The 23070-nt window shown below is 53.1% G+C and overlaps 1 protein-coding gene across 1 annotated transcript in view; it reads right to left on the minus strand.

Annotated features, from left to right (window-relative positions):
* The window catches only part of LOC111835763 (contactin-associated protein-like 2), a 227883-nt gene that overhangs the window by 67750 nt on the left and 137063 nt on the right, over window positions 1-23070 (minus strand). Inside the window, exons 10-13 of the mRNA XM_072711069.1 lie at window positions 19030-19192; window positions 10696-10802; window positions 8534-8653; window positions 6461-6661 (exon numbers count right to left, since the gene is read on the minus strand). Of these exons, the coding sequence (XP_072567170.1) occupies window positions 6461-6661; window positions 8534-8653; window positions 10696-10802; window positions 19030-19192 (591 nt within the window). The remainder of the gene's footprint in view (window positions 1-6460; window positions 6662-8533; window positions 8654-10695; window positions 10803-19029; window positions 19193-23070) is intronic.

Here is a 23070-nt window from a genome sequence, read left to right on the forward strand (position 1 = left end):
CAGTACAGTCATGTGCCCCTTCTTTTTGCTGCCTGGGGGGGGCACCTGACCCCTGCCTCTGAAGTGACCCCAGAAGTCTTTAAATTAAAATGTCAAAAAATTGAAAACACACTTCTTGATGTAAAAATCCTTAATCCTTAATCTTACATTTTATGCTACTTCATGAGGATTTGCATTTTGCTGAAATGCAAAATATATAAGCGGATATATAACCTCAGTTCATTCCAACAGCACATTTCCATTTATAATCTGGGGACAAGGGGGGGGCACTGAGTCACATGTCATCCTAATGGCTCCTACAATTTATCACTGCTGGGATTAAGAGGGTGCCTGTGTCGGCCCCGCATGTCACGGCCCCCCAGGGCTGAAAGCGCTGCTGTTACAAGCTGCAGCTTCACACTGCTGTCATATGATTCTGTTACACACTGCAGTCACTGCGAATATGAACACTATATGACCTGTATATATATATATGTGTGTGTGTGTGTGTGTGTCTCACGGGAGAGCATGATGGATATGCGAAAAGAGGCATTCCAATGTAGCTATACTTGGGTAAATGGCAAATAAACCAGCATTTATTTTCATTACAAAGGTGTATTACTATTCAGTTTAATCATCTGAATGATCTGAGTGACTATTCAATAACTGCATCTTGCAGCAAAGTTCAAATAGTTTATCATTTTTTAATTCACTTAAGCACATAATTTCAGTGATGATGGAGGTGTTGCATTTCCCAGCCTGCAAGTCAGCTTTCTTTCTAGAAAATATTTCTGCTTGTTTTACTTTCTTCACTTAATACATTCCACTCAAGCTGCTTTGTTTGAGCTCAGTTAAGTTTGTTGGAGCTCAGTTAAGTTTGTTTGAGCTCAGATAAGTTTAGACTGGAGCTTTCGGCCTGCCTGTTCAGCTGTGTCACCAGGAGTCGCCTTCCTCCATACTAAAAATGATGATGATGATGATGATTAATATTATTACTCCTCTCATTAGCTGTCCTGTCTGCTTTTCCTCCTGCACTGCGGGCCACTGCTCGTGTCTCTTTGCCCCATCACTTATAAACACTCCACGTCAATGAAATCAGCCAAACAGGCCGGAGAGCACTGACACCAGCGTGCCAGCAGGGGGCATCTTTGCAGTTTGGCAGTGCGCTCCTTAGTCACCCAGCTTGTCCTTGTAACTAATTTAAAGTCAGTTATTTCTGTGTTATTTATGTGGCGTCCAGCTTGAGTCGCTGATCAGGGCCATGCCGCCCTCCCCGATAGGGCACCTGCCGCCCTCCCCGATAGGGCAGCTGCCGCCCTCCCCGATAGGGCACCTGCCGCCCTCCCCGATAGGGCAGCTGCCGCCCTCCCCGATAGGGCACCTGCCGCCCTCCCCGATAGGGCACCTGCCGCCCTCCCCGATAGGGCAGCTGCCGCCCTCCCCGATAGGGCACCTGCCGCCCTCCCCGATAGGGCACCTGCCGCCCTCCCCGATAGGGCAGCTGCCGCCCTCCCCGATAGGGCACCTGCCGCCCTCCCCGATAGGGCAGCTGCCGCCCTCCCCGATAGGGCACCTGCCGCCCTCCCCGATAGGGCACCTGCCGCCCTCCCCGATAGGGCAGCTGCTCGCAAGGAACTGAGATTCAGTACCGTTTATTCCAGAGTCCCCAGGCGTATCATTTTCATAAGAAATGAAATTTAGAAATGAATCGCTTTATGGACACAGTTAGCTGTACAGGCCACACTCAGTCACCGGCTATATTAATTAGCTTGGCAACCAGAAACAGTTTTTGCTGAAGCGCAGATTAGATCAAATCTCATATAACGGTGCAGTGAGAGGGAGCACCAGCAGGCTGGATGGGAGGCCTGCACCCGCTTATTAGATCAAATCTCATATAACGGTGCAGTGAGAGGGAGCACCAGCAGGCTGGATGGGAGGCCTGCACCCGGTTCTCGGCAGGCCAGCTGCTCTCAGGTACCTAAATCACACTCACGTGTGGCCACATAACAAGTAATGCACGTGTCTATCATGTGAATTAACCAGATAATGAAACATGATGGCAGGGACACCCCCAGTGCAGAGCCACGTCCCATCCAGTGCAGACCCCTGCCTTTTGGCCCTATGCTGGCTGGGGCACCCCCAGTGCAGAGCCACGTCCCATCCAGTGCAGACCCCTGCCTTTTGGCCCTATGCTGGCTGGGGCACCCCCAGTGCAGAGCCACGTCCCATCCAGTGCAGACCCCTGCCTTTTGGCCCTATGCTGGCTGGGGCACCCCCAGTGCAGAGCCACGTCCCATCCAGTGCAGACCCCTGCCTTTTGGCCCTATGCTGGCTGGGGCACCCCCAGTGCAGAGCCACGTCCCATCCAGTGCAGACCCCTGCCTTTTGGCCCTATGCTGGCTGGGGCACCCCCAGTGCAGAGCCACGTCCCATCCAGTGCAGACCCCTGCCTTTTGGCCCTATGCTGGCTGGGGCACCCCCAGTGCAGAGCCACGTCCCATCCAGTGCAGACCCCTGCCTTTTGGCCCTATGCTGGCTGGGGCACCCCCAGTGCAGAGCCACGTCCCATCCAGTGCAGACCCCTGCCTTTTGGCCCTATGCTGGCTGGGGCACCCCCAGTGCAGAGCCACGTCCCATCCAGTGCAGACCCCTGCCTTTTGGCCCTATGCTGGCTGGGGCACCCCCAGTGCAGAGCCACGTCCCATCCAGTGCAGACCCCTGCCTTTTGGCCCTATGCTGGCTGGGGCACCCCCAGTGCAGAGCCACGTCCCATCCAGTGCAGACCCCTGCCTTTTGGCCCTATGCTGGCTGGGGCACCCCCAGTGCAGAGCCACGTCCCATCCAGTGCAGACCCCTGCCTTTTGGCCCTATGCTGGCTGGGGCACCCCCAGTGCAGAGCCACGTCCCATCCAGTGCAGACCCCTGCCTTTTGGCCCTATGCTGGCTGGGGCACCCCCAGTGCAGAGCCACGTCCCATCCAGTGCAGACCCCTGCCTTTTGGCCCTATGCTGGCTGGGGCACCCCCAGTGCTGGGCTGTGCCCCGTTCAGGCCCCTGTCCAATATAAATTGGTTGAAAATGAATGCACTGTAAAACAGGCAAAAATAATATTATGTCCATTTAAGTACACTGATTTTCATTTTTGATTTATTGATCCTGAATCCGCCCCCATAAAAATAAGCAGTTGGAAATTGTAAGGATATATATAATTTGTCCTTTCAGAACTGATAAAAATACATGTGGCTTATTTCCTAGAATGAGCATGAATGCCCCCCCCATCCCCAGTGGGTGTGCCGAGCCCCCATGAGTGATACCCCAGGGGAGACGCGATGCTCTTAAAGGGAATAGCCTCTCTCTGGGAGGAGTGGCATGCGGACATCTGGGCTGGCCTTAAAGGTGAGGAGAGGAAGCTTAGACGTCGATGGGGAGCCGGCTGGGTCAGGACCCTCTCTGGAGGCAGGGAGAGCTGTACCACAGCCCAGTCGTCTGCGACCGCCTGCCCCACCCAGCGATACGGCCTTGATGGGGAGCCGGCTGGGTCAGGATCCTCTCTGGAGGCAGGGAGAGCTGTACCACGGCCCAGTCGTGTGCGACCGCCTGCTCCGGCCAGCAATACGGCCTTGATGGGGAGCCGGCTGGGTCAGGATCCTCTATGGAGGCAGGGAGAGCTGTACCACGGCCCAGTCGTCTGCGACCGCCTGCTCCGGCCAGCGATACGGCCTTGATGGGGAGCCGGCTGGGTCAGCATCCTCTCTGGAGGCAGGGAGAGCTGTACCACGGCCCAGTCGTCTGCGACCGCCTGCTCCGGCCAGCGATACGGCCTTGATGGGGAGCCGGCTGGGTCAGCATCCTCTCTGGAGGCAGGGAGAGCTGTACCACGGCCCAGTCGTCTGCGACCACCTGCTCCGGCCAGCGATACGGCCTTGATGGGGAGCCGGCTGGGTCAGCATCCTCTCTGGAGGCAGGGAGAGCTGTACCACGGCCCAGTCGTGTGCGACCGCCTGCTCCGGCCAGCGATACGGCCTTGATGGGGAGCCGGCTGGGTCAGCATCCTCTCTGGAGGCAGGGAGAGCTGTACCACGGCCCAGTCGTGTGCGACCGCCTGCTCCGGCCAGCGATACGGCCTTGATGGGGAGCCGGCTGGGTCAGCATCCTCTCTGGAGGCAGGGAGAGCTGTACCACGGCCCAGTCGTGTGAGACCGCCTGCTCCGGCCAGCGATACGGCCTTGATGGGGAGCCGGCTGGGTCAGCATCCTCTCTGGAGGCAGGGAGAGCTGTACCACGGCCCAGTCGTCTGCGACCGCCTGCTCCGGCCAGCGATACGGCCTTGATGGGGAGCCGGCTGGGTCAGCATCCTCTCTGGAGGCAGGGAGAGCTGTACCACGGCCCAGTCGTCTGCGACCGCCTGCTCCGGCCAGCGATACGGCCTTGATGGGGAGCCGGCTGGGTCAGCATCCTCTCTGGAGGCAGGGAGAGCTGTACCACGGCCCAGTCGTGTGCGACCGCCTGCTCCGGCCAGCGATACGGCCTTGATGGGGAGCCGGCTGGGTCAGCATCCTCTCTGGAGGCAGGGAGAGCTGTACCACGGCCCAGTCGTGTGAGACCGCCTGCTCCGGCCAGCGATACGGCCTTGATGGGGAGCCGGCTGGGTCAGCATCCTCTCTGGAGGCAGGGAGAGCTGTACCACGGCCCAGTCGTCTGCGACCGCCTGCTCCGGCCAGCGATACTGATGAGGCCACGTCTACTGCCTTCTTAGCACGAAAAGACGCGTTATCTCCCATTCCAGCATGAACAGCCACATCGCAGCGCTTTTGTTTTCACACATGCCGTCTTGCTGTCATTTTAACACACATATGCAGCTGAGAAAGTCAAGCCTGAGGTCTGGGCGGAGGATCAGGCACTTATCTGGCAACCTGGAAGATATATTTGGGGTTAAGGCTCTGGTCTCGGGTCCAGCAGCAAGGCAACTACTCTGCTGACAACTGGATTTGAACCAGCAATCTTCTGATCACAGGCACAGAGGCCCAACCCCCAGAGCCACACAGCGGCCCGTAGGACACATATTATATGCGAATCCGGGATTTGACCTCAGGGCTTTCGGGAACAGAAAGGGCCGTAATCATGACGTCGATGGCACACAGAGAGTATGTGTCTAATGTGAGGTTCTTTAGGACCTTTATTAGCAAAGTTTTGTAAAACTAAGTGTCCCCTGTTGGCGATGACTTTCAGGCTGCTGCTTCCCAGGGAGAGTTTGGCATAGGCTTTGATTCATCATCCATCTCCATAGCGACGGTAACAAAGCCTGAGTCTTCCAGCGATCTGGCCAAAATAAATGAAGAGCGACCAAAATGGCGACAGAGAACAGTAGGTAAAACTGGAAATAGAAAGGAAAACAAAAGACAAAGAAAGGGAGCTTGTGTTGGTGTGCAGGGCCCCCTATCCAGCAGATACATTTAGCGACAATCGCGGGTTTGCCAGTTACCCTGCTAGCTATAAATACCAGTAATTGAAAAAGAGAATAGACAGCTTCTCTAAATGATGCTCCTGGAAAAGAACGTGATAGTGAAGTGCTTACAAAACAGACAGCGTGAGGAGAGAAGAGAGGAGAAAAAAGAAAAGAAGAGGGGAAGAGAGGAGGGGAGAAAGAAAAGGAAAGGAGGGGAGAAGAGAGGAGAGGAGAAAGTAGAAAAGAAGAGGGGAAGAGAGGAGAGGTGAAAGAAGAGGAGAGGAGTGAAGAAAGAAGTAAAGAAGGGAACAGGAGGTCAGAGTAGAGGAAAGGAGAGAATAGGTGAAAAAGGAAGAGAAGAGAGGATAGGAGAGGAAATGAGAGGAGAGAAGAAGAGATGGGTGAGAAGAGAGAAGAAAACAGGAGAGGAGGACAGAGGAGAGGAAAGGAGAGAAAAAGGAAAAGAGATGGAGTCATCTCATTGGCTCGCTTCAGCTCACTTGTCCTCTGATTGGGACGGCAAGCCACAGGTCCTGGGGGAGACCTGGGATGGGGGAGTCACTATACCGGGGCCAAAGCGGCCAAATGAGGATATGCGGCTCAGCCTTGGGAGGGGCAGCATGGGAGATAATGCAGTGCGACACCCCCCAGACCATTAACACAGCAAACAGAACAACAGCGGCCTAATAAAGGATTTAGCGATAAAGCCCAGTAAGTCTGAGTTACAGCTCCGGCTCACACTTATCTGTGCGCGGGTTACCATGGTACACGGCATGCCTGGTTCTGATTGGTTACCCAAAAATTATGCGTCTTGCTGAAGTTCATTATCCATATGTGACACAGGAAGAGACTACACACACACGGATATGAGCAAAGCCGGGAGATGAACACACAGGCAGCCACACACGCAGACAGACATGAACATTACACAAGCAGAACACAGTCGGTATTGTGCAGAAATTCAACCTTACACACTCACACACACAAATACACAGAGGCACTGCGCACACACACACACACACACACACACACTCACCGGGCGTGTTCAGCAGCCGGGAGGAGCGGCAGGCGTAGGCCACGTGCTGCTCGCAGTGCTCGGCGCTGCCCGTCACGGCCGCCACCTGCTCTGCCGACGCGCTGTAGTTAAGCTGCAGCACCACGCGCTTGTCCCGCCCAGGGCTGCTCACCGGGGACTGGGCCGCCAGGTTGTTGGCCACGATGCTCCACACCTTGTCCTCTGCGGGGTGCACAGGCAGAGGCGGGGCTGAGTCAGCACGTTAGGCGACCGGACACACCCCCCGTCCGCACCCCCGCCCCACTGCATCTTCTCGCTGCCCTGCTATCATTTATCATGCCTCTTCTTTCAGGACAACTGCAGCAGACAGAAGCGAATCTGAAGGGGAAGGCCAGTGGGCTGACTTACACCTGCCCACGTCTAACAGCGCTACCCGCAGGGCAAGCTCCGCCGCTTCTATCCGCCTCTTTGTACCTCACCGCCTTGAAACTTAAAAAAACTCCAGTATTCTTTTTGTGAGACTTTGTTTTTCTTGTTCCGGCGGTGGCTCTCTTTTAAGATGTAATCAAAGGCAGAAAGTCGCGGGGCCCAGGAAGCTAACGGCGCGACACGGCGCCGCCTCAAAGGGGATCTTCAGAGGTGGCTGAATGGCACACGACACGCGCCATTTAACAAAGCGCCGCCGCTGCACTAATGTGCCAGCAAGGGCCCCCAACTCGCGTCACGAGGCCCCGGGTAACGGCGCCTTCATTGCGCATCTACGTCTTATTCATTTAGCAGACGGTTTTATGCTAAATGACGTACGACTGAGAAAAGAGCCTGAACAACAGGGTTAACGGCCTTAGGGCTCAGTGGTAACATCACCTCACAAACTGTGGGATTTGAACCAATGACCTTCTGATCATGTGTAGAGCATCCTAACCCACCAAACCAAACTCCCACGCTTCCCATGCAGAGGAACGTTCCCTAGTAGTAATAGTGCTTGGCCGTGTCGCGGGGGACCACCTTCTCTTATTTCCCATTTCTGGAGTTCACTCTACAGAGAATTATTACCCGAGGAAAGTGGAAGCCCACTTACCAAACCCTCGCTGTACACAAACCAAAATCTGTCAGTAAGGTCCTTGGAAGGCTTCAGAAATAATCTTTTTACAGGGTTCCTCACTCTCAGCACGTGCTGCAATGTTCGACACGCTGCCCTCACATACGAGTCGTACTCCTCGCTAACGTAATGCTGACGAGCTTGAGATATTCACCAAAGTCATTCACTGAGACCTCAAATGGCTTCATGAAGAACCTTTTGATAGCCTCTGTGATATGATTTATAATTTGGCTTCATGTTGCCTTAGTGACATATAAGTTTCAGTGTCAAAAATACATCTGAAGTCAAAAAACAGAAATACATCGTTTTTATCAAGATTGCAGATCATCTGGGAGTGGACCCTGTTTTTCATGCCCATCAAGAACATGATACTTGACACAAATTCATATTTTATTTACAATCACACACCCCAAAGATCTCTGATTTATAGTGCAATGCAATAACAGGTGGTAATACCCTACACTACCACACTATTCTCCATTTTCACACAAGCCTAACCCTGATCACGATTCCCTGAAAGGAACTTACTATAATCATTTTTGATCAGTCCATATTATAAAAGAAAAGGACAGATTTAGTATGTAACAATCAAATACGAGCTGCATTTATACGTGTTTCCACTCCTCCAAAAGTGTGGGCTTCATTGTAACACACACAAACATCAGAAGCATCACCTTCAGCCCATCTTGCCTCTTGCCTGCTTAAATAAGCACCTTACCAGAGCCCGAGTATCAGAGCTCCACTCTATCGCCTGGAATCTTTTTCCAAACTTGAAGCCCTGCTATGTGAAGACATTCTTTGTTCTTATCTAAAGTGCCCTCCCCCGTTTTCTATCCCCGTTTTGGTTTTCTATCCTTGAATCAGGGATAAACATTTCCATTGCCTTCAAGCAGTAGCCAACCCAGCTCTACTACTGTATATCACTATATCCAACCTAGGGTTTGTAAATTGCCTGTACTGAGCCCCCCCCAAATAAAAGGTGCTCCCCTTCTTACCTGTCATGTTGCACTGCACCTTAAAAGGTCCAAGCGGGCCACTCCCATCTGGGTCAATCCAGTAGGCATCAGAGGTTCTACCCAGGTGCTTATATGCTTCACAGGACTGTTCGTATATGGCTAGAAGGAAGCAACAACAAACACACGGTGTAAAGCAAGCTGCATCATTTGAACTCCCATAATCCACCCTGCTTATAGAAATGCATAATCGCTCCATTGCTGCTCTGGATATAAGTCCTATACATACAGCCTCACCCGGAACAAATTACAAGAGATGAAATATATAGTTAGCATTGTGTGCTGGATATGAGTGACTGCCAACCAATGAAAAACAATAAATATAAATAACAATACTAATTTAAGATGTGAGGGAAGTCCCTAAGCTCACATTCCCAGAAAATGAAAAGGAGATGGAAATGAAGTGTGTATCTGATGGGAACCGGATTCCTGTCTTATATAAGAGCGGCTGGCAGTTCATGATTAACACTGCGGAAGCCCGCCAGTTCGAACTGAGCCGAGCCCTGCCAGTGAGCAAGGACACAGGGACACAGAGGGAATGCCCAGCCTGAGACCCGCAGGAAGCTGATAACGGCACGGACCGAGGGCTGGCCAGAGAGATCTCAGCCGCAGTAATACGAGTTCACATTCGCCAGCGGGTGCACTGGTCCCACACCAAACCTGCGGCTTAGACAATTCCACTCAGAAATCCCCGATTTATAAAATGTGGTCCTCCAGCCTTACAGACAAGCTCTATTATTATATAAACATTAATTATCTGTATCTGCAAAAATGTAATTTCTAGTTAGACCGCAGGAATGACCTGTTGTCAAATGAAAGCGATAAATGAGTCACATTAACACAATCAAACAAAGAGCAGGATGCTGTTTAGGACGAGCATTTCGGAGGCACTCTGCGTGCAGGGAGTGCGTGAGCGCGGCAGAGCGGGGCAGAGCGCGGGGCAGAGTGCGGCAGAGCGGGACAGAGTGCGGCAGAGCGGGACAGAGTGCGGCAGAGCGCGGGGCAGAGCGGGGCAGAGCGGGACAAAGTGCGGCAGAGCGGGACAGAGTGCGGCAGAGCGCGGGGCAGAGCGCGGGGCAGAGCGGGGCAGAGCGCGGGGCAGAGCGCGGGGCAGAGCGGGACAGAGTGCGGCAGAGCACGGGGCAGAGCGCGGGGCAGAGCGGGACAGAGTGCGGCAGAGCACGGGGTAGGGCGCGGCAGAGCGCGGGGCAGGGTGCGGCAGAGCGCGGGGCAGAGCGCGGGGCATTTCGGAGACACTCTGCGTGCAGGGAGTGCGTGAGCGCGGCAGAGTGCGGGGCAGAGCGGGGCAGAGTGCGGCAGAGCGGGACAGAGTGCGGCAGAGCGGGACAGAGTGCGGCAGAGCTCGGGGTAGGGCGCGGCAGAGCGCGGGGTAGGGCGCGGCAGAGCGGGGCAAAGTGGGGCAGAGTGGGGCTGCTAAACGGGGGCATCAGCGGGTGCCGAATGAGGCCCACCACAGCGCTCTGATCTGGTGAGAGATTATGGCTACACCACAAAGCCTCTTAAAGGCTGCGTCCTTGCAGTGTGAAAGCGGCATGACTCCAGACAGCGGGAGAGGCGAGGTGAATGTGATGTGAGCGTAGACAACAGGGGCTGGGGAGGGAGACGGGCCCTGCATGGGTTACCATGGCGACCAGGAGCCTCCCCAACACAGATCCCGGGCCCCTGTCAGCGGGGCTGGTGAGGTCATAGGGACGCCCCAGGCAATCTGACGCATCTCCATAAAGGGGGGGGGGATGCCAAGCAGGCCTGAAGAGTGCTGATATGCCCGCGTTTTCATCGAAGGTCCGCATCAGAGTCAGGGGGCCGGAAACTTGCGATATAAACGTCAATATACAACAATAAGGGGAACTTTTTAATGCTCGCTAATCATTTTGACTTTCTGTCATGGGGGGGATTATGAAGAGTTATGTGTGTGTGAAATTTGGTTGTTCTGCATTGTATTTTTGTACTTCAAGCCATGGAAAGCCTTTCATGCTGACCATTATCGCATTATCGCCTAAGTACGGATTAACTTGCGGTCTGGTCTGCATCTGGACTTTGAGAACCCCTGTTATACGCCTCTAGACCCTCCAGAGGTGCGGGCACCATGCGGCCGGTGCCATGCGGCCGGCGCAGCTCCTCACAGGTGTGGCAGGTGGCGCCGGCGTATCCGGTGCCCTCGCAGCTGCAGCTGAAGCTGTCCCAGCTCTGACTGCACCTGCCGCCGTGCTCGCAGTGGTTGGGCACGCACCTGTGGCCAGGAAGAAAGCAGAAGGGAGGAGCTACAGACAAACCCTGCATGGTGAAAGTTTCAGCCTGTTTAATTATATCACTTACATATACCAGATAATATACACCGTGATGCAGAATAATCAAGCTGCCTTTAAACCATAAATTGAGAACATAGACAGAGGTAAAGGTCTATCCCAGGCAGCAGAATCACAGGGCACAGGGCAGGGGACACCCTGGACGGGATGCCAGTCCATCACAGGGCACAGGACACCCTGGACGGGATGCCAGTCCATCACAGGGCACAGGGCAGGGGACACCCTGGATGGGATGCCAGTCCATCACAGGACACAGGGCAGGGGACACCCTGGACGGGATGCCAGTCCATCACAGGGCACAGGGCAGGGGACACCCTGGACATGATGCCAGTCCATCACAGGGCACAGGGCAGGGGACACCCTGGACGGGATGCCAGTCCATCACAGGGCACAGGGCAGGGGACACCCTGGACGGGATGCCAGTCCATCACAGGGCACAGGGCAGGGGACACCCTGGATGGGATGCCAGTCCATCACAGGGCACAGGGCAGGGGACACCCTGGACGGGATGCCAGTCCATCACAGGGCACAGGACACCCTGGACGGGATGCCAGTCCATCACAGGGCACAGGGCAGGGGACACCCTGGATGGGATGCCAGTCCATCACAGGACAGGGGACACCCAGTTGCATACTATGGACATTTTGGAGACACAGATTCACCTGACTGCATGTCTTTGACCAAGGGGGCGACACCAGAACAGACCCACCGGCACAAACTGCAGACACAGTGTGGGGTCAGGGTCTACCCCCCAGCACTGGGGGCAGCAGGACACACTTTATACAGTGTGTACTGTGCTGGTATGTATCCCTGAGATTTGGTATTCCTATGAAGCCTGGCTGATTGTAACATCTGCAATTCAATAGAGGATTGCGGGTACCGTGAGAATGCTGCCCTATAGTGTGGTATCACTGCATTAATTCATCCATTTATCATTTGGTCTCAGGTTATTTCACTAATCAGATATGCTGGTTTGTAACCATGTTGAAACGGCTGAAATACTTTGAGACCGATGGCCCTAGCCGGGGGGCGCGGGGGGGGGGCGCCTATCCAGTGGCCGTAAACACAGGCAGTCGATTAGAGGCTTACGGCTTGTGGTCTGCAGTGCAGAACGAGACACCTATAACATTTGCACCGTGTGATTTCTGCAAGGTTTACAGAGATGCAGAGCTGGCAGAAGGTTGAAAGGCAGCGTGCAAGACACTGCATGGTTGGTCCGCATAGGGTGCAGGCTGCATATTTTACTCTGGGCCATGCATGCACCCACCCGGCAGGAACCTTAAATTCTCTTTGTGTCATATAGCATATTTCAACTGAAATGCCATAATAAAGGCAGAGAAAAACACACAATTACCCTACGAGCTACTTTATCATCTAATAATATATGATACCCATATGGTGTAGGACAGAAGCAGGACAGCGCTGCAGTATAAAATGCGCTGTCAGAGCCCCACAGCATGCAGTAATGCTTGGATGCACTATGAAATCCTACATAAGTGACCCCTGCTCTTTGAATTTCGCCTAAAGCCCTCAAAAGGTTCAGGATTTTGGAAGAACCACATCCAACTTTGGAGTTCTTCAGAGAGAACACGCTTTGTGACTGAGAGGGAGCGGCACAGAGAGGGAGCGGCACAGAGAGGGAGCGGCACAGAGAGGGAGCGGCACAGAGACCAGCTGCCCTGGGGGAGGGCGGGCGTCTGGCCGGGGTTCATTAACCCGCAGGGCGGCACGGCGGAGTGGCCCGGAGGGAAGCACACATGCCCAGGACCCGGACGCAGCTCACTGCGCATTCGGTAGTCAGGAGTAGAGCGCAGGACATCCATCAAGAGCCTGCAGTGCAGGCCAGCAGTGTAGAGCCCGCCGGGTAAATGTTTTCAGAGTCGATTTGCCTGAGCGGAGCGTGGCTGCCGATCCGCTGAACCGCACCGGATCTCAAACGCGAACTCCACTGCTTAGCACATGCACTCCCCTCAAAGCCAGGTGGAGGACAGCCCTTAAAATGAGGAGCGAAGGTGTTCACTAGGTCCCGCATTTCACCTGCAAGTACGATTCAGCTTCACTATAATGAGTTTGGTTTTTGTGAAGGATTTTCTAAACATCGAATAATACAGCAGTTCCTATTCACCCATTTCAGTCACGTGGCTATGGGGAACACCCACTTCAGTCATGTGCTTCTGTCACGTGGCTATGGGGAACACCCATTTCAGTCACGTGGCTATGGGGAACACCCGTTTCAGTCACGTGGCTATGGGGAACACCCATTTCAGTCACGTGGCTATGGGGAACACCCATTTCAGTCACGTGGCTATGGGGAACACCCATTTCAGTCACGTGGCTATGGGGAACACCCGTTTCAGTCACATAGCTATGGGGAACACCCGTTTCAGTCACGTGGCTATGGGGAACACCCGTTTCAGTCATGTGGCTATGGGGAACACCCATTTCAGTCACGTGGCTACGGGGAACACCCGTTTCTCTCCTCACAGTTACACAGGAGGAGCCTGCACTGTACTTCCTTTGATCTCAGCTCTGACCAAGTTTTCCAGAGGCAAGTCTTACTGGGAAAAAAAAAAAAAAAAAAAAAAAAAAAAAGATGTTCATTCCAGTTTTAGGTTTTAGGTCTCATCTCTAGGGTTCCCATAGGATCACTCAACCGGAAAACGCAAGAGGAAACTCAGGCACAGAATTCCACTGGGAGACTGAGGCACAGAGATGAACAAGAAGATATACAGTATGATCCATATCTTAAAGGAATGGTTCAGGGTCAAATGTATGACGACACAGAATTTATATTAATATAATCCCATATATCCATTCAGATTCATAACTCTGGGGGCTTATACATGTAATCTTAGGCATCCAGGAATGGATTTGACCCCAGAGCTTAGGATCAGTGAGACAGCCTGTATTCTATGCCAACTACAAAATAGAAGCTTGTTTGTAACCTATCATTACGCAGGTACAAGGAATGCACACTGCTGATTGGCTAATGGCAGTCATGTGCCCCTGTCGGCAGTAGTTTAAAGCTTGCCTGCATTGCTGAGTGCCACCCCGGTGCCTGCCTTTGTACCTCTGCATGCTCCTGGGGCCCCGTGACAGTGTCGGGGGTGTCACCCTCTCCCAGCCTGAGCAAGGCCTCAGCGCTTTGGTAGCGGGATCAGAAGACTTACTGCCGCAGACAAAAGTGCCTTTGAAGTCCAGCGTAAACCCCAAGGCGAGCTTAGAGAGAAGTTATAGATTTAAACTTCTCCAGTAAGGGGGAAAGACAGTTTCACATTGTCAGAAGAGCGGTGGTGAAAAATGACGGTGGAATTCAACACTCCAGCTTCAAATTTAATCAAACATCAACAATCACATGCCGGCCAGCGTCAATAAAATTCACTTCTGAACATACAATGCAGCATAATTTCCAGAAAATGACAGGCTAGAGCGAGAGCGATGTCAGATCATTTAGATCTTAGAACATGGACGTCTTATCTCTAAACAAGCGCGGAGTGGGCGATACAGGGAGCGCCACGGTCCCTCACGAGCCGCCAGATCTGCCAACCTGTCTCCCCGGAGTCGGCGTGCCTGCCTGTCATTTCACGTCAGCGTGCCCACGCATCTACAAAAGCGACAGCTCAGCGTGGGTTCAGAGCAGCCCAGGCTAACTGCTCTCTCATTCTTAGCCTTACACTAATCATCAGGCTCCTTTCCCATGACCTCAGACAGAAAGTCATTGGAAAAAGCAGATATATTGCCATGAATCAGCCCCTTTGTAAAAGAGCTGACAGAAATGACTTTTTTTTTTTTTAATTCTTTTATACCCACCACCTCAGTTATACTTAAGCTCCAGCAAAAAAACTGAAAATCCAGGTACAGGTAGGTCATGCATTATCTAACCAAGACAACCACAGCACAGTGCAGTTAAGAGGATGGCAGCTTCACTAACGGATTCGGGGACAGACGCCGAGCACATGAAGGCCTTCTCAGGTGATCTGAGGCTGGAAAACATGCGTCCCCTGCCTCTGTCCCCCTGCCATTTGCCGCAGCTCGGAGGGACTCCCGTTCCGGTGCCGGCCCATCTTGGTTCCGGTGCCGGCCCAGCTTGGGTGCCCCGCTCCGTCTGGCCTTCCCTCTCTTCCCTCTGCTTGGCGTCACGCCACCACGCCGGCGACACAGACTTACCGCCTCACCGATGCCCCTTTACCACAGAAGGGGCTTCTGTTTATTGTTTTTTTTTTTCCATGAATTGCGCTGTAAGAACCTCCACAAGTCATCAAAAGATCAGATTAGCGCCATGGGTCTTGGCTCCATCATATTACATTCATGAATAAAAAAGAAAACAAATCAATGCTTTCTGTAATGTAAAGATGAATAGTGTGTTTGGTGGTAAGAGTGTGATGTCGGAGTGGGGCCTCGCTGGCATTTTGGGTAATTGATTATGAGTGCCATGGTTAATCGCAGCTGAGGCACGCTGGGAGTGAGTGCATGCTGGGAGTGAGTGTATGCTGGGAGTGAGTGCATGCTGGGAATGGGTGCATGCTGGGAGTGAGTGCATGCTGGGAATGGGTGCATGCTAAGAATGGGTGCATGCTGGGAGTGAGTGCATGCTGGGAATGGGTGCATGCTGAGAATGGGTGCATGCTGGGAGTGAGTGCATGCTGGGAATGGGTGCATGCTGGGAGTGAGTGCATGCTGGGAATGGGTGCATGCTGGGAATGGGTGCATTCTGGGAGTGAGTGCATGCTAGGAATGGGTGCATGCTGGGAATGGGTGCATGCTGGGAGTGAGTGCATGCTGGGAATGGGTGCATGCAGGGAATGGGTGCATGTTGGGCATGGGTGCATGCTGGGAATGGGTGCATGCTGGGAATGAGTGCACGCCCCCTCCCGCTGTCTCTTGCAGCCTTGGGGAGCAACACTCTGCATTCATGGACAAAAGCGCATCCACATCGACACAGCCGGTGTGCGCGGCGTTGGGGGGGTAGGTGGGGTTATACTCTACATGGCGTAACGTGGCAGCCAGCTATCATTGGCTTATACTGTGCAAGGTGGATAAATCTCATGAAGAAGATGGGGGCCAGCCTGCTCAGAATGGAAGGGGGTCAGTTTGCTGGGGGGCCTGTTAGGGGGGGGGGCGAGTCTGCTGAGGAGGGGGGCAGCCTGCTGAGGAGGGGGTAGCCCGCTGAGGCCTACCGCCAGCAAGGCAGTGCCCCGGCGTGACATGTTCCCACCGCTCTCCAACACCGTGTTCCTCTTATTGGCAGCTGCCCTATGGATAAGCAGCGAAACCCCCCACCATCACGGCTGCATACCCCCCCACGCAAGCAGCTGCACGGGGCTGGGGGGGGAAGAAGCAGAGAAACCCCCACCATCACGTCTTCATCCTGCCATGCTGCTGTCTGCGTGAGGTCATTAGCCATTAGCCAACGTCGGCCGGCTAATCGGGAAGACTGCCTAATTGCAGGCAGCCGGTGAAACAGGACATTTACCGCGGTAATGACCCCAAACAAAGCCGAACCGCTGAGTCACCACCCACTGGAAACTTCTCCAAACCACTTTCTGTCCCAGTAACAACATGCTAGGACAGGATGAGAAAAGGCAGAGTCCAGCTTTCTGGGGGGCTAAATGGTGACCCCTCCCCTGAGAGTTTATTACAGAAACTAAAACACTGGTTAAACCACAAAGGAAATGAACCATGGGGGTCAAAAAGCAATATGGGGACAACAAAGGCTAACTACAAGAAATGTCAAGGAAACAAGGTCCAGGAACAAGGCAACACAGGGAGCAGGAACAAGCAAAGGAACAAAGCACAAACTTATACACCAACACAAGGAGCAGGAACAAGAAAGGGAACAAAGAGCAAATTTATATACCAACACAGGGAGCAGGAACAAGCAAGGGAACAAAGCACAAACTTATACACCAACAGAGGGAGCAGGAACAAGCAAGGGAACAAAGCACAAACTTATACACCAACAGAGGGAGCAGGAACAAGCAAGGGAACAAAGCACAAACTTATACACCAACAGAGGGAGCAGGAACAAGCAAGGGAACAAAGCACAAACTTATACACCAACACAGGGAGCAGGAACAAGCAAGGGAACAAAGCACAAACTTATACTACAGAACAGAGTAACAGCTAACATTCTGACGCAATGAACAAGTGAGGAACTGAACTAAGGCAGAAATATAAATACACAAACCAAACGGGTTAACGAAGCAGGAGACATGAAAAAAACAATCAGAGAGGGTGCAGGACACTCAGGTAGAGTAATCATGATACACCGGGAAACAGGGGGGTCAAAAAAACTTAATCAAGGAACCAAGAGACCAACAGGGAAAGTAAGAAACAGAAGAATATAACAAAGACAAGTAATACATAACCAAGGGCACAAAGCAAAAACCAAAACAGAACACAAAGTACAGACTAGGAACAAGAAAAGTAATACAAAGGAAACACTGGGGAACAAAATCCAATAAATACAAAAACAGAGGCAGCTGGCCTCAAACTCACGACTACAAGGTTTATGGGGGCACACTCAGCCCATAGAGCCATGCGGCAGACGGGGGAGGGGGGAAACACACTAAGGACAGGATGGCCAGCGACACCTTAATAGGATAATGTATATTTATTTATCCATAAATAAACAGGGTAATATAGTTAATGCTGGTACTGAGGCCTAATCCGTAACACTGCGTACAGAGGGGATGTGCAGCATGCTGAAGGTGGCAGACTGTGTCAAAACAGCCAAATGACAGGAGCCGCAACCGATGCCCGTCCTGTAACTGAACTCCCGGCATCAATGAAAAGTCCTTAAGGCCGTAACGGGAGGCCCCACTCCCATGGGGGGGTCACATTACCCGCCCAAAATAAGGGAATAAAACAGCATTGTGTAAAACTCTCCTACACATCAAACTTCATGTCCTGCCACATCTACTGTGCAGTCTTCACATTATTAAAGGGCCAGCTCACCCCCCGAAACGGACACTGCTTTAGAGTGGGGGCAAGTTCACCCCGAACCGGACACTGCTTTAGAGTGGGGGCCAGTTCACCCCGAACCGGAAACTCCTTTAGAGTGGGGGCCAGTTCACCCCGAAACGGACACTGCTTTAGAGTGGGGGCCAGTTCACCCCGAAACGGAAACTCCTTTAGAGTGGTTTTTGTGCTCTCAATCCATCTCCGTTCCGCTGGTAGTTGCCCAGTTTTCCTCCAATATATTGCCACTGAATGGCATCTGACCCGCTGATTACGTCGTGCTGCTCAGCTAAGCGCCTCAGGCCGTTTACCTGAATTTGAATATGGCAATAAAATGCACTAATGGATCCCATGCAGCGGCCATTTGCCACGGGGGTCTTTCCGAGGCAGGAAGCCAGAGAGCGGGGGCCGAAGGGGGCCAGGGCCCCCGGGTGGGATAAGAACTCACGTGCAGGCATGCGCTCGACGTCACATTAGAGATGGCACGGTCTGTTTGGCTACTGAAAAGCTGGAGCAAAGGAACAGCAAAAGCCTACAGTGGTTCAAACCCAGCACCAGCTGGGGGCCTGTGCTCTGCATTCAGCCTCGCTCACACATGGGGGCAGCATGAGGCTCAGCGGGGTTCGCCTCTGTGTCTGTGATCGGAAGGCTGCCGGTTCAAAATAGATGCAAGAAGGCTGGCGACAGCAGGACCAGACCGCTGGGTAATGCGGATTGGGGGGGCTCCTTTAACCATAAACACTCTGTCCCTGACATCATTCAGTGCCCCGCCCCTCAGGAGCCCCCAAACCCTGCCCTCTTGGAATCTGCAGCTGGTTCCCAGCGAGCTCAGTGGAATGTGGCGTACGGTGAACCGTGCCAGGCTGGTCTCCACTGATCAAACGCCCTGGGGGGGGGTCACTACTGTCCGCACGGCCGATCCCAGCCTGCCCAAGGTGTGTTTATATGGCAGGTAGCCTGCGGCTTGTGGAACGCCACTAAAATCCAACAGGGTATTGATTTACGTTGCAGTACAACGCTGCCCGCGGTACCATTATCCTAACTGTGACACCTCTTTGTGTAAGAGATCAAGCTGTCTAAATGGATTCACTGCAAACAATGCATGTGTCGCACGTGCTAAGCAGCCGCATGCAAATATGACCCTTTTTTTTTGGCCGCTGCCGCATGCGTGCTTTTGGCACGTGGGCTTACCGGTCTATGATGGCGCACATGTCCAGGCTGACATTCTCAAAAGCCCCCAGCCTGCCTTGCTCCACTCCGTGCAGGTCGGCCAGCTGGTCGTCCACGTGGATCAGCTGCATGCAGCCCTGGAAGGAGCGCTGCATGGGTGATGAGCTGCTGCGCAAGAAGTATCCTGCAGGGGGCAGAGGTGAGGCGAGTCTGCATTACCTACGCACACACAGAGCTTTACAGCTGGTGCTGGCCTGCCATCGCAGCCTCGTCAGGTCTCTCCATCTGTCTGCTGCCCACCCTCGTCTCCTATATGCCGCCTCCCCATCACACTGTGCTCGTCTTGGCACCATGTGGTGCCCTGACTCTGAACCCCTGCTTCCTGCCTCCGCTCTGGTCCTGAGGTCTCGTTCAGCCGCTCGTTTGCGATTTCCTTAAACCCTTGCATGACCGTATGGCTTCTACCTTGCTGCTGCGGCTTCCTTAGTGTAATAGCAGATCAAAGTCAGGAGAGGACAGCGCTGAACGATATCAGTGACTGTGACAGGGTAATGAGACAGAGCAATGAGACAGAGCAATGAGACAGGGCAATGCGAGAGCAACAGAGAAATGAGACAGAACAATGCAATCGCAACAGAGAAATGATACAGAACAATGCAATTGCAATAGAGAAATGAGACAGAACAATGAGACAGAGCAATGCGATTGCAACAGAGAAATGAGACAGAACAATGAGACAGAGCAATGCAATCGCAACAGAGAAATGAGACAGAGCAATGCGATCGCAACAGAGAAATGAGACAGAACAATGAGACAGAGCAATGCGATCGCAACAGAGAAATGAGACAGAACAATGAGACAGAGCAATGCGATCGCAACAGAGAAATGAGACAGAGCAATGCGATCGCAACAGAGAAATGAGACAGAGCAATGCGATCGCAACAGAGAAATGAGACAGAGCAATGCGATCACATCTGAGAAATGAGACAGAGCAATGCAATGGAGACAGAGCAATGTGGCTGCAACAGATAAATGAGACAAAACAATGAGACAGAGCAATGCGATCGCAACAGAGAAATGAGACAGAACAATGAGACAAAGCAATGCGATTGCAACAGAGAAATGAGACAGAGCAATGCAATGGAGACAGAGCAACGGGACAGAGCAATGAGGCTGCAACAAAGTGACGAGGCAGCAGTGCAATCACGACAAAGCAACTAGTCAGAGCAATGCAATAGCGACAGATAAATGCAACCGTGACAGAACAACGAGAGAAAGCGATGTCTTAGACTGATCGCCCTACAAACCAAACCTCTGAGTACAATGAACGAAAAACATAAACACTCGACTCTGGTTTTTTCATAGATGCTTGTGAAGTAATGAATATTAATTACATGAACAGAGTGCAAATTACAAGAGAATGGCAGCATTACGTGATTCAAGTGTGACGAGCACATTGGACAGGGTTGTGATACCAGCACACAGGCAACACATCATCCACAGGTTTACGTGAGCATTTTAAAAGCCATCCAATCATTCTGCTCACAGGTGCTCCTTTAAAAACATGCTGCTCTGCTCACAAATACCTGAGCGGGGTGATCATACAACAATCCCTAGCAAAACTGCACTTGCAAAATATTTGTGTGTGTGTATGTGTGTGTGTTTGTGTGTCTTTTTTTTCAAATTTATTGCTGGGATATGTCTTACAAACTATACCAGTAGTATACTGCTAATGAAGATCATCTGGTCACTTAATACAAATTCATTACAGTCAACGTTACCGACCAAAATAACATAATAAAGTACGAATAACGTGAGAGCCCATGGTGGAGATGCCGGTACACGGAGGGAAACGCCCTTCTAAGGCACCTTGAAGTGCCGATATGAGCGGGTGGGGGATCTCCCAGGGCCTTGGGGGGACAGGCAGACACACAAGGCTGATCAATCTCGGTTCATGGTGGAGAGAGTCTGGCTCTGCTTTGTCCCTTATCAGCGCCCCTTGGGGTTTGGCCTCCCGTTAATCCATCCTTTTCTCAGCAAGCCCCGTGCTGGGAGAACTGGCGGTTCCTCGCTGTGTCGTCTCACAGCATCTGTCTGTCTCTCTGGCTCAGGTCCGCAGCAGGGTTTTCTGGGCATCTGCACATTCCCCATGCTCTCCCCAATGTCAGCGGCGGGCATGGGGCATCAGGCATGGGGCATGGGGCATGGGACATGAGGCATGGGGCATGAGGCATGGGGTATGGGGCATGAGGCATGGGGCATGAGGCATGGGGCATGGGGCATGGGGCATGACGCATGGGGTATGGGGCATGAGGCATGGGGCATGGGGCATGGGGCATGAGGCATGGGGCATGAGGCATGGGGCATCAGGCATTGGGCATCGGGCATGGGGTATGGGGCATGAGGCATGGGGCATGGGGCATGGGGCATGAGGCATGGGGCATGAGGCATGGGGCATCAGGCATTGGGCATGGGGTATGGGGTATGGGGTATGGGGCATGGGGCATGAGGCATGGGGTATGGGGCATGAGGCATGGGGCATGAGGCATGGGGTATGGGGCATGAGGCATGGGGCATCAGGCATCGGGCATGGGGTATGGGGCATGAGGCATGGGGCATGAGGCATGGGGTATGGGGCATGAGGTATGGGGCATGAGGCATGGGGTATGGGGCATGAGGTATGGGGCATGAGGCATGGGGTATGGGGCATGAGGCATGGGGCATCAAGCATTGGGCATCGGGCATGGGGTATGGGGCATGAGGCATGGGGCATGAGGCATGGGGTATGGGGCATGAGGCATGGGGCATGAGGCATGGGGTATGGGGCATGAGGCATGGGGCATGAGGCATGGGGTATGGGGCATGAGGCATGGGGCATGAGGCATTGGGCATGGGGCATGGAGCATTGGGCATCGGGCATCAATGGGGCATCAGGCATGGGGCATCAATGGGACATGGGGCATGAGGCATGGGGCATGGGGTATGGGGCATGAGGCATGGGGCATGAGGCATGGGGTATGGGGCATCAGGCATGGGGTATGGGGCATGGGGCATCAGGCATGGGGCATCAGGCATGGGGTATGGGGCATGAGGCATGGGGCATCAGGCATTGGGCATGGGGCATCAGGCATGGGGCATCAATGGGGCATCAGGCATGGGGCATCAATGGGGCATCAGGCATCGGTCATGCCCATCCACACTCACATCAGAGCGCAAGTCAAGCGTGGCCAGGCAGGGCTTGCAGAATGGACGGGACTCCCTGGATAAATGGGGTTGCCAAATTGGGCTTTCAAGACTAACTGGAAATGACCACTGTGGTAAAGGGCCTGGGCGTTTCTGAGACTTGTGACGCTCAGAACTCAGTGTTATGCAGAAAGCTCCCTAGATCCTACTAAACAGACTTCTCAGAGCTGGAAGACGAACTGTATGGGAATAACAAAAAGCTTCGCCTGATCTGTAATTATAAAGCATTTCCCCTGTGACCTTATTAGGTAAAACTAAATTGCCTTTAACAAGAATCAGTAAGGTGATCAAGTATTTTAAACAGCTTTGTTTTTTTTTCTTCACAGCTAATTTAAGATGTGGAAATGATGTGAACTGAAAAAAGAGGCCCCCCCCCCCCCCCCGGTCCCAGGGGCTGGTATCACGCTCGACACTCAACACGGGACATTCAGCCTCACACTTCAAAAATCCCGCCACACTGCACACTGAGGGTCAGCGCTCTGCCTTGAGTCTGGGGGAGCCCTCTAGATTGATGGCCGCAGATATCAGGGAAAGCCCTATCACTGTCAGAGGCGTATACTCTTCCCTGTACATCAGTCCCTCGCATGGCAGCCTGCGTTTCGCTATGCATCGCTGCTTTGGCTGCACGTCGGCATGCCGCAGGCCGTATTCTGATATCATTAGTCTGTCTGCTCCGTGCCGCCGTCCCCCCAATCCTGCATTCTGTAGCCATCGCCCGCGCGTAAGCCTTAAACGCACCAACACACACACCCTCGCGGACGCCTCACCTCACATGACTGGCAAACAGAGATAAAATACATATCGCTCACGACAACGTGC

Source organism: Paramormyrops kingsleyae, chromosome 4, assembly GCF_048594095.1.
Source record: "Paramormyrops kingsleyae isolate MSU_618 chromosome 4, PKINGS_0.4, whole genome shotgun sequence".
NCBI lineage: Eukaryota > Metazoa > Chordata > Actinopteri > Osteoglossiformes > Mormyridae > Paramormyrops > Paramormyrops kingsleyae.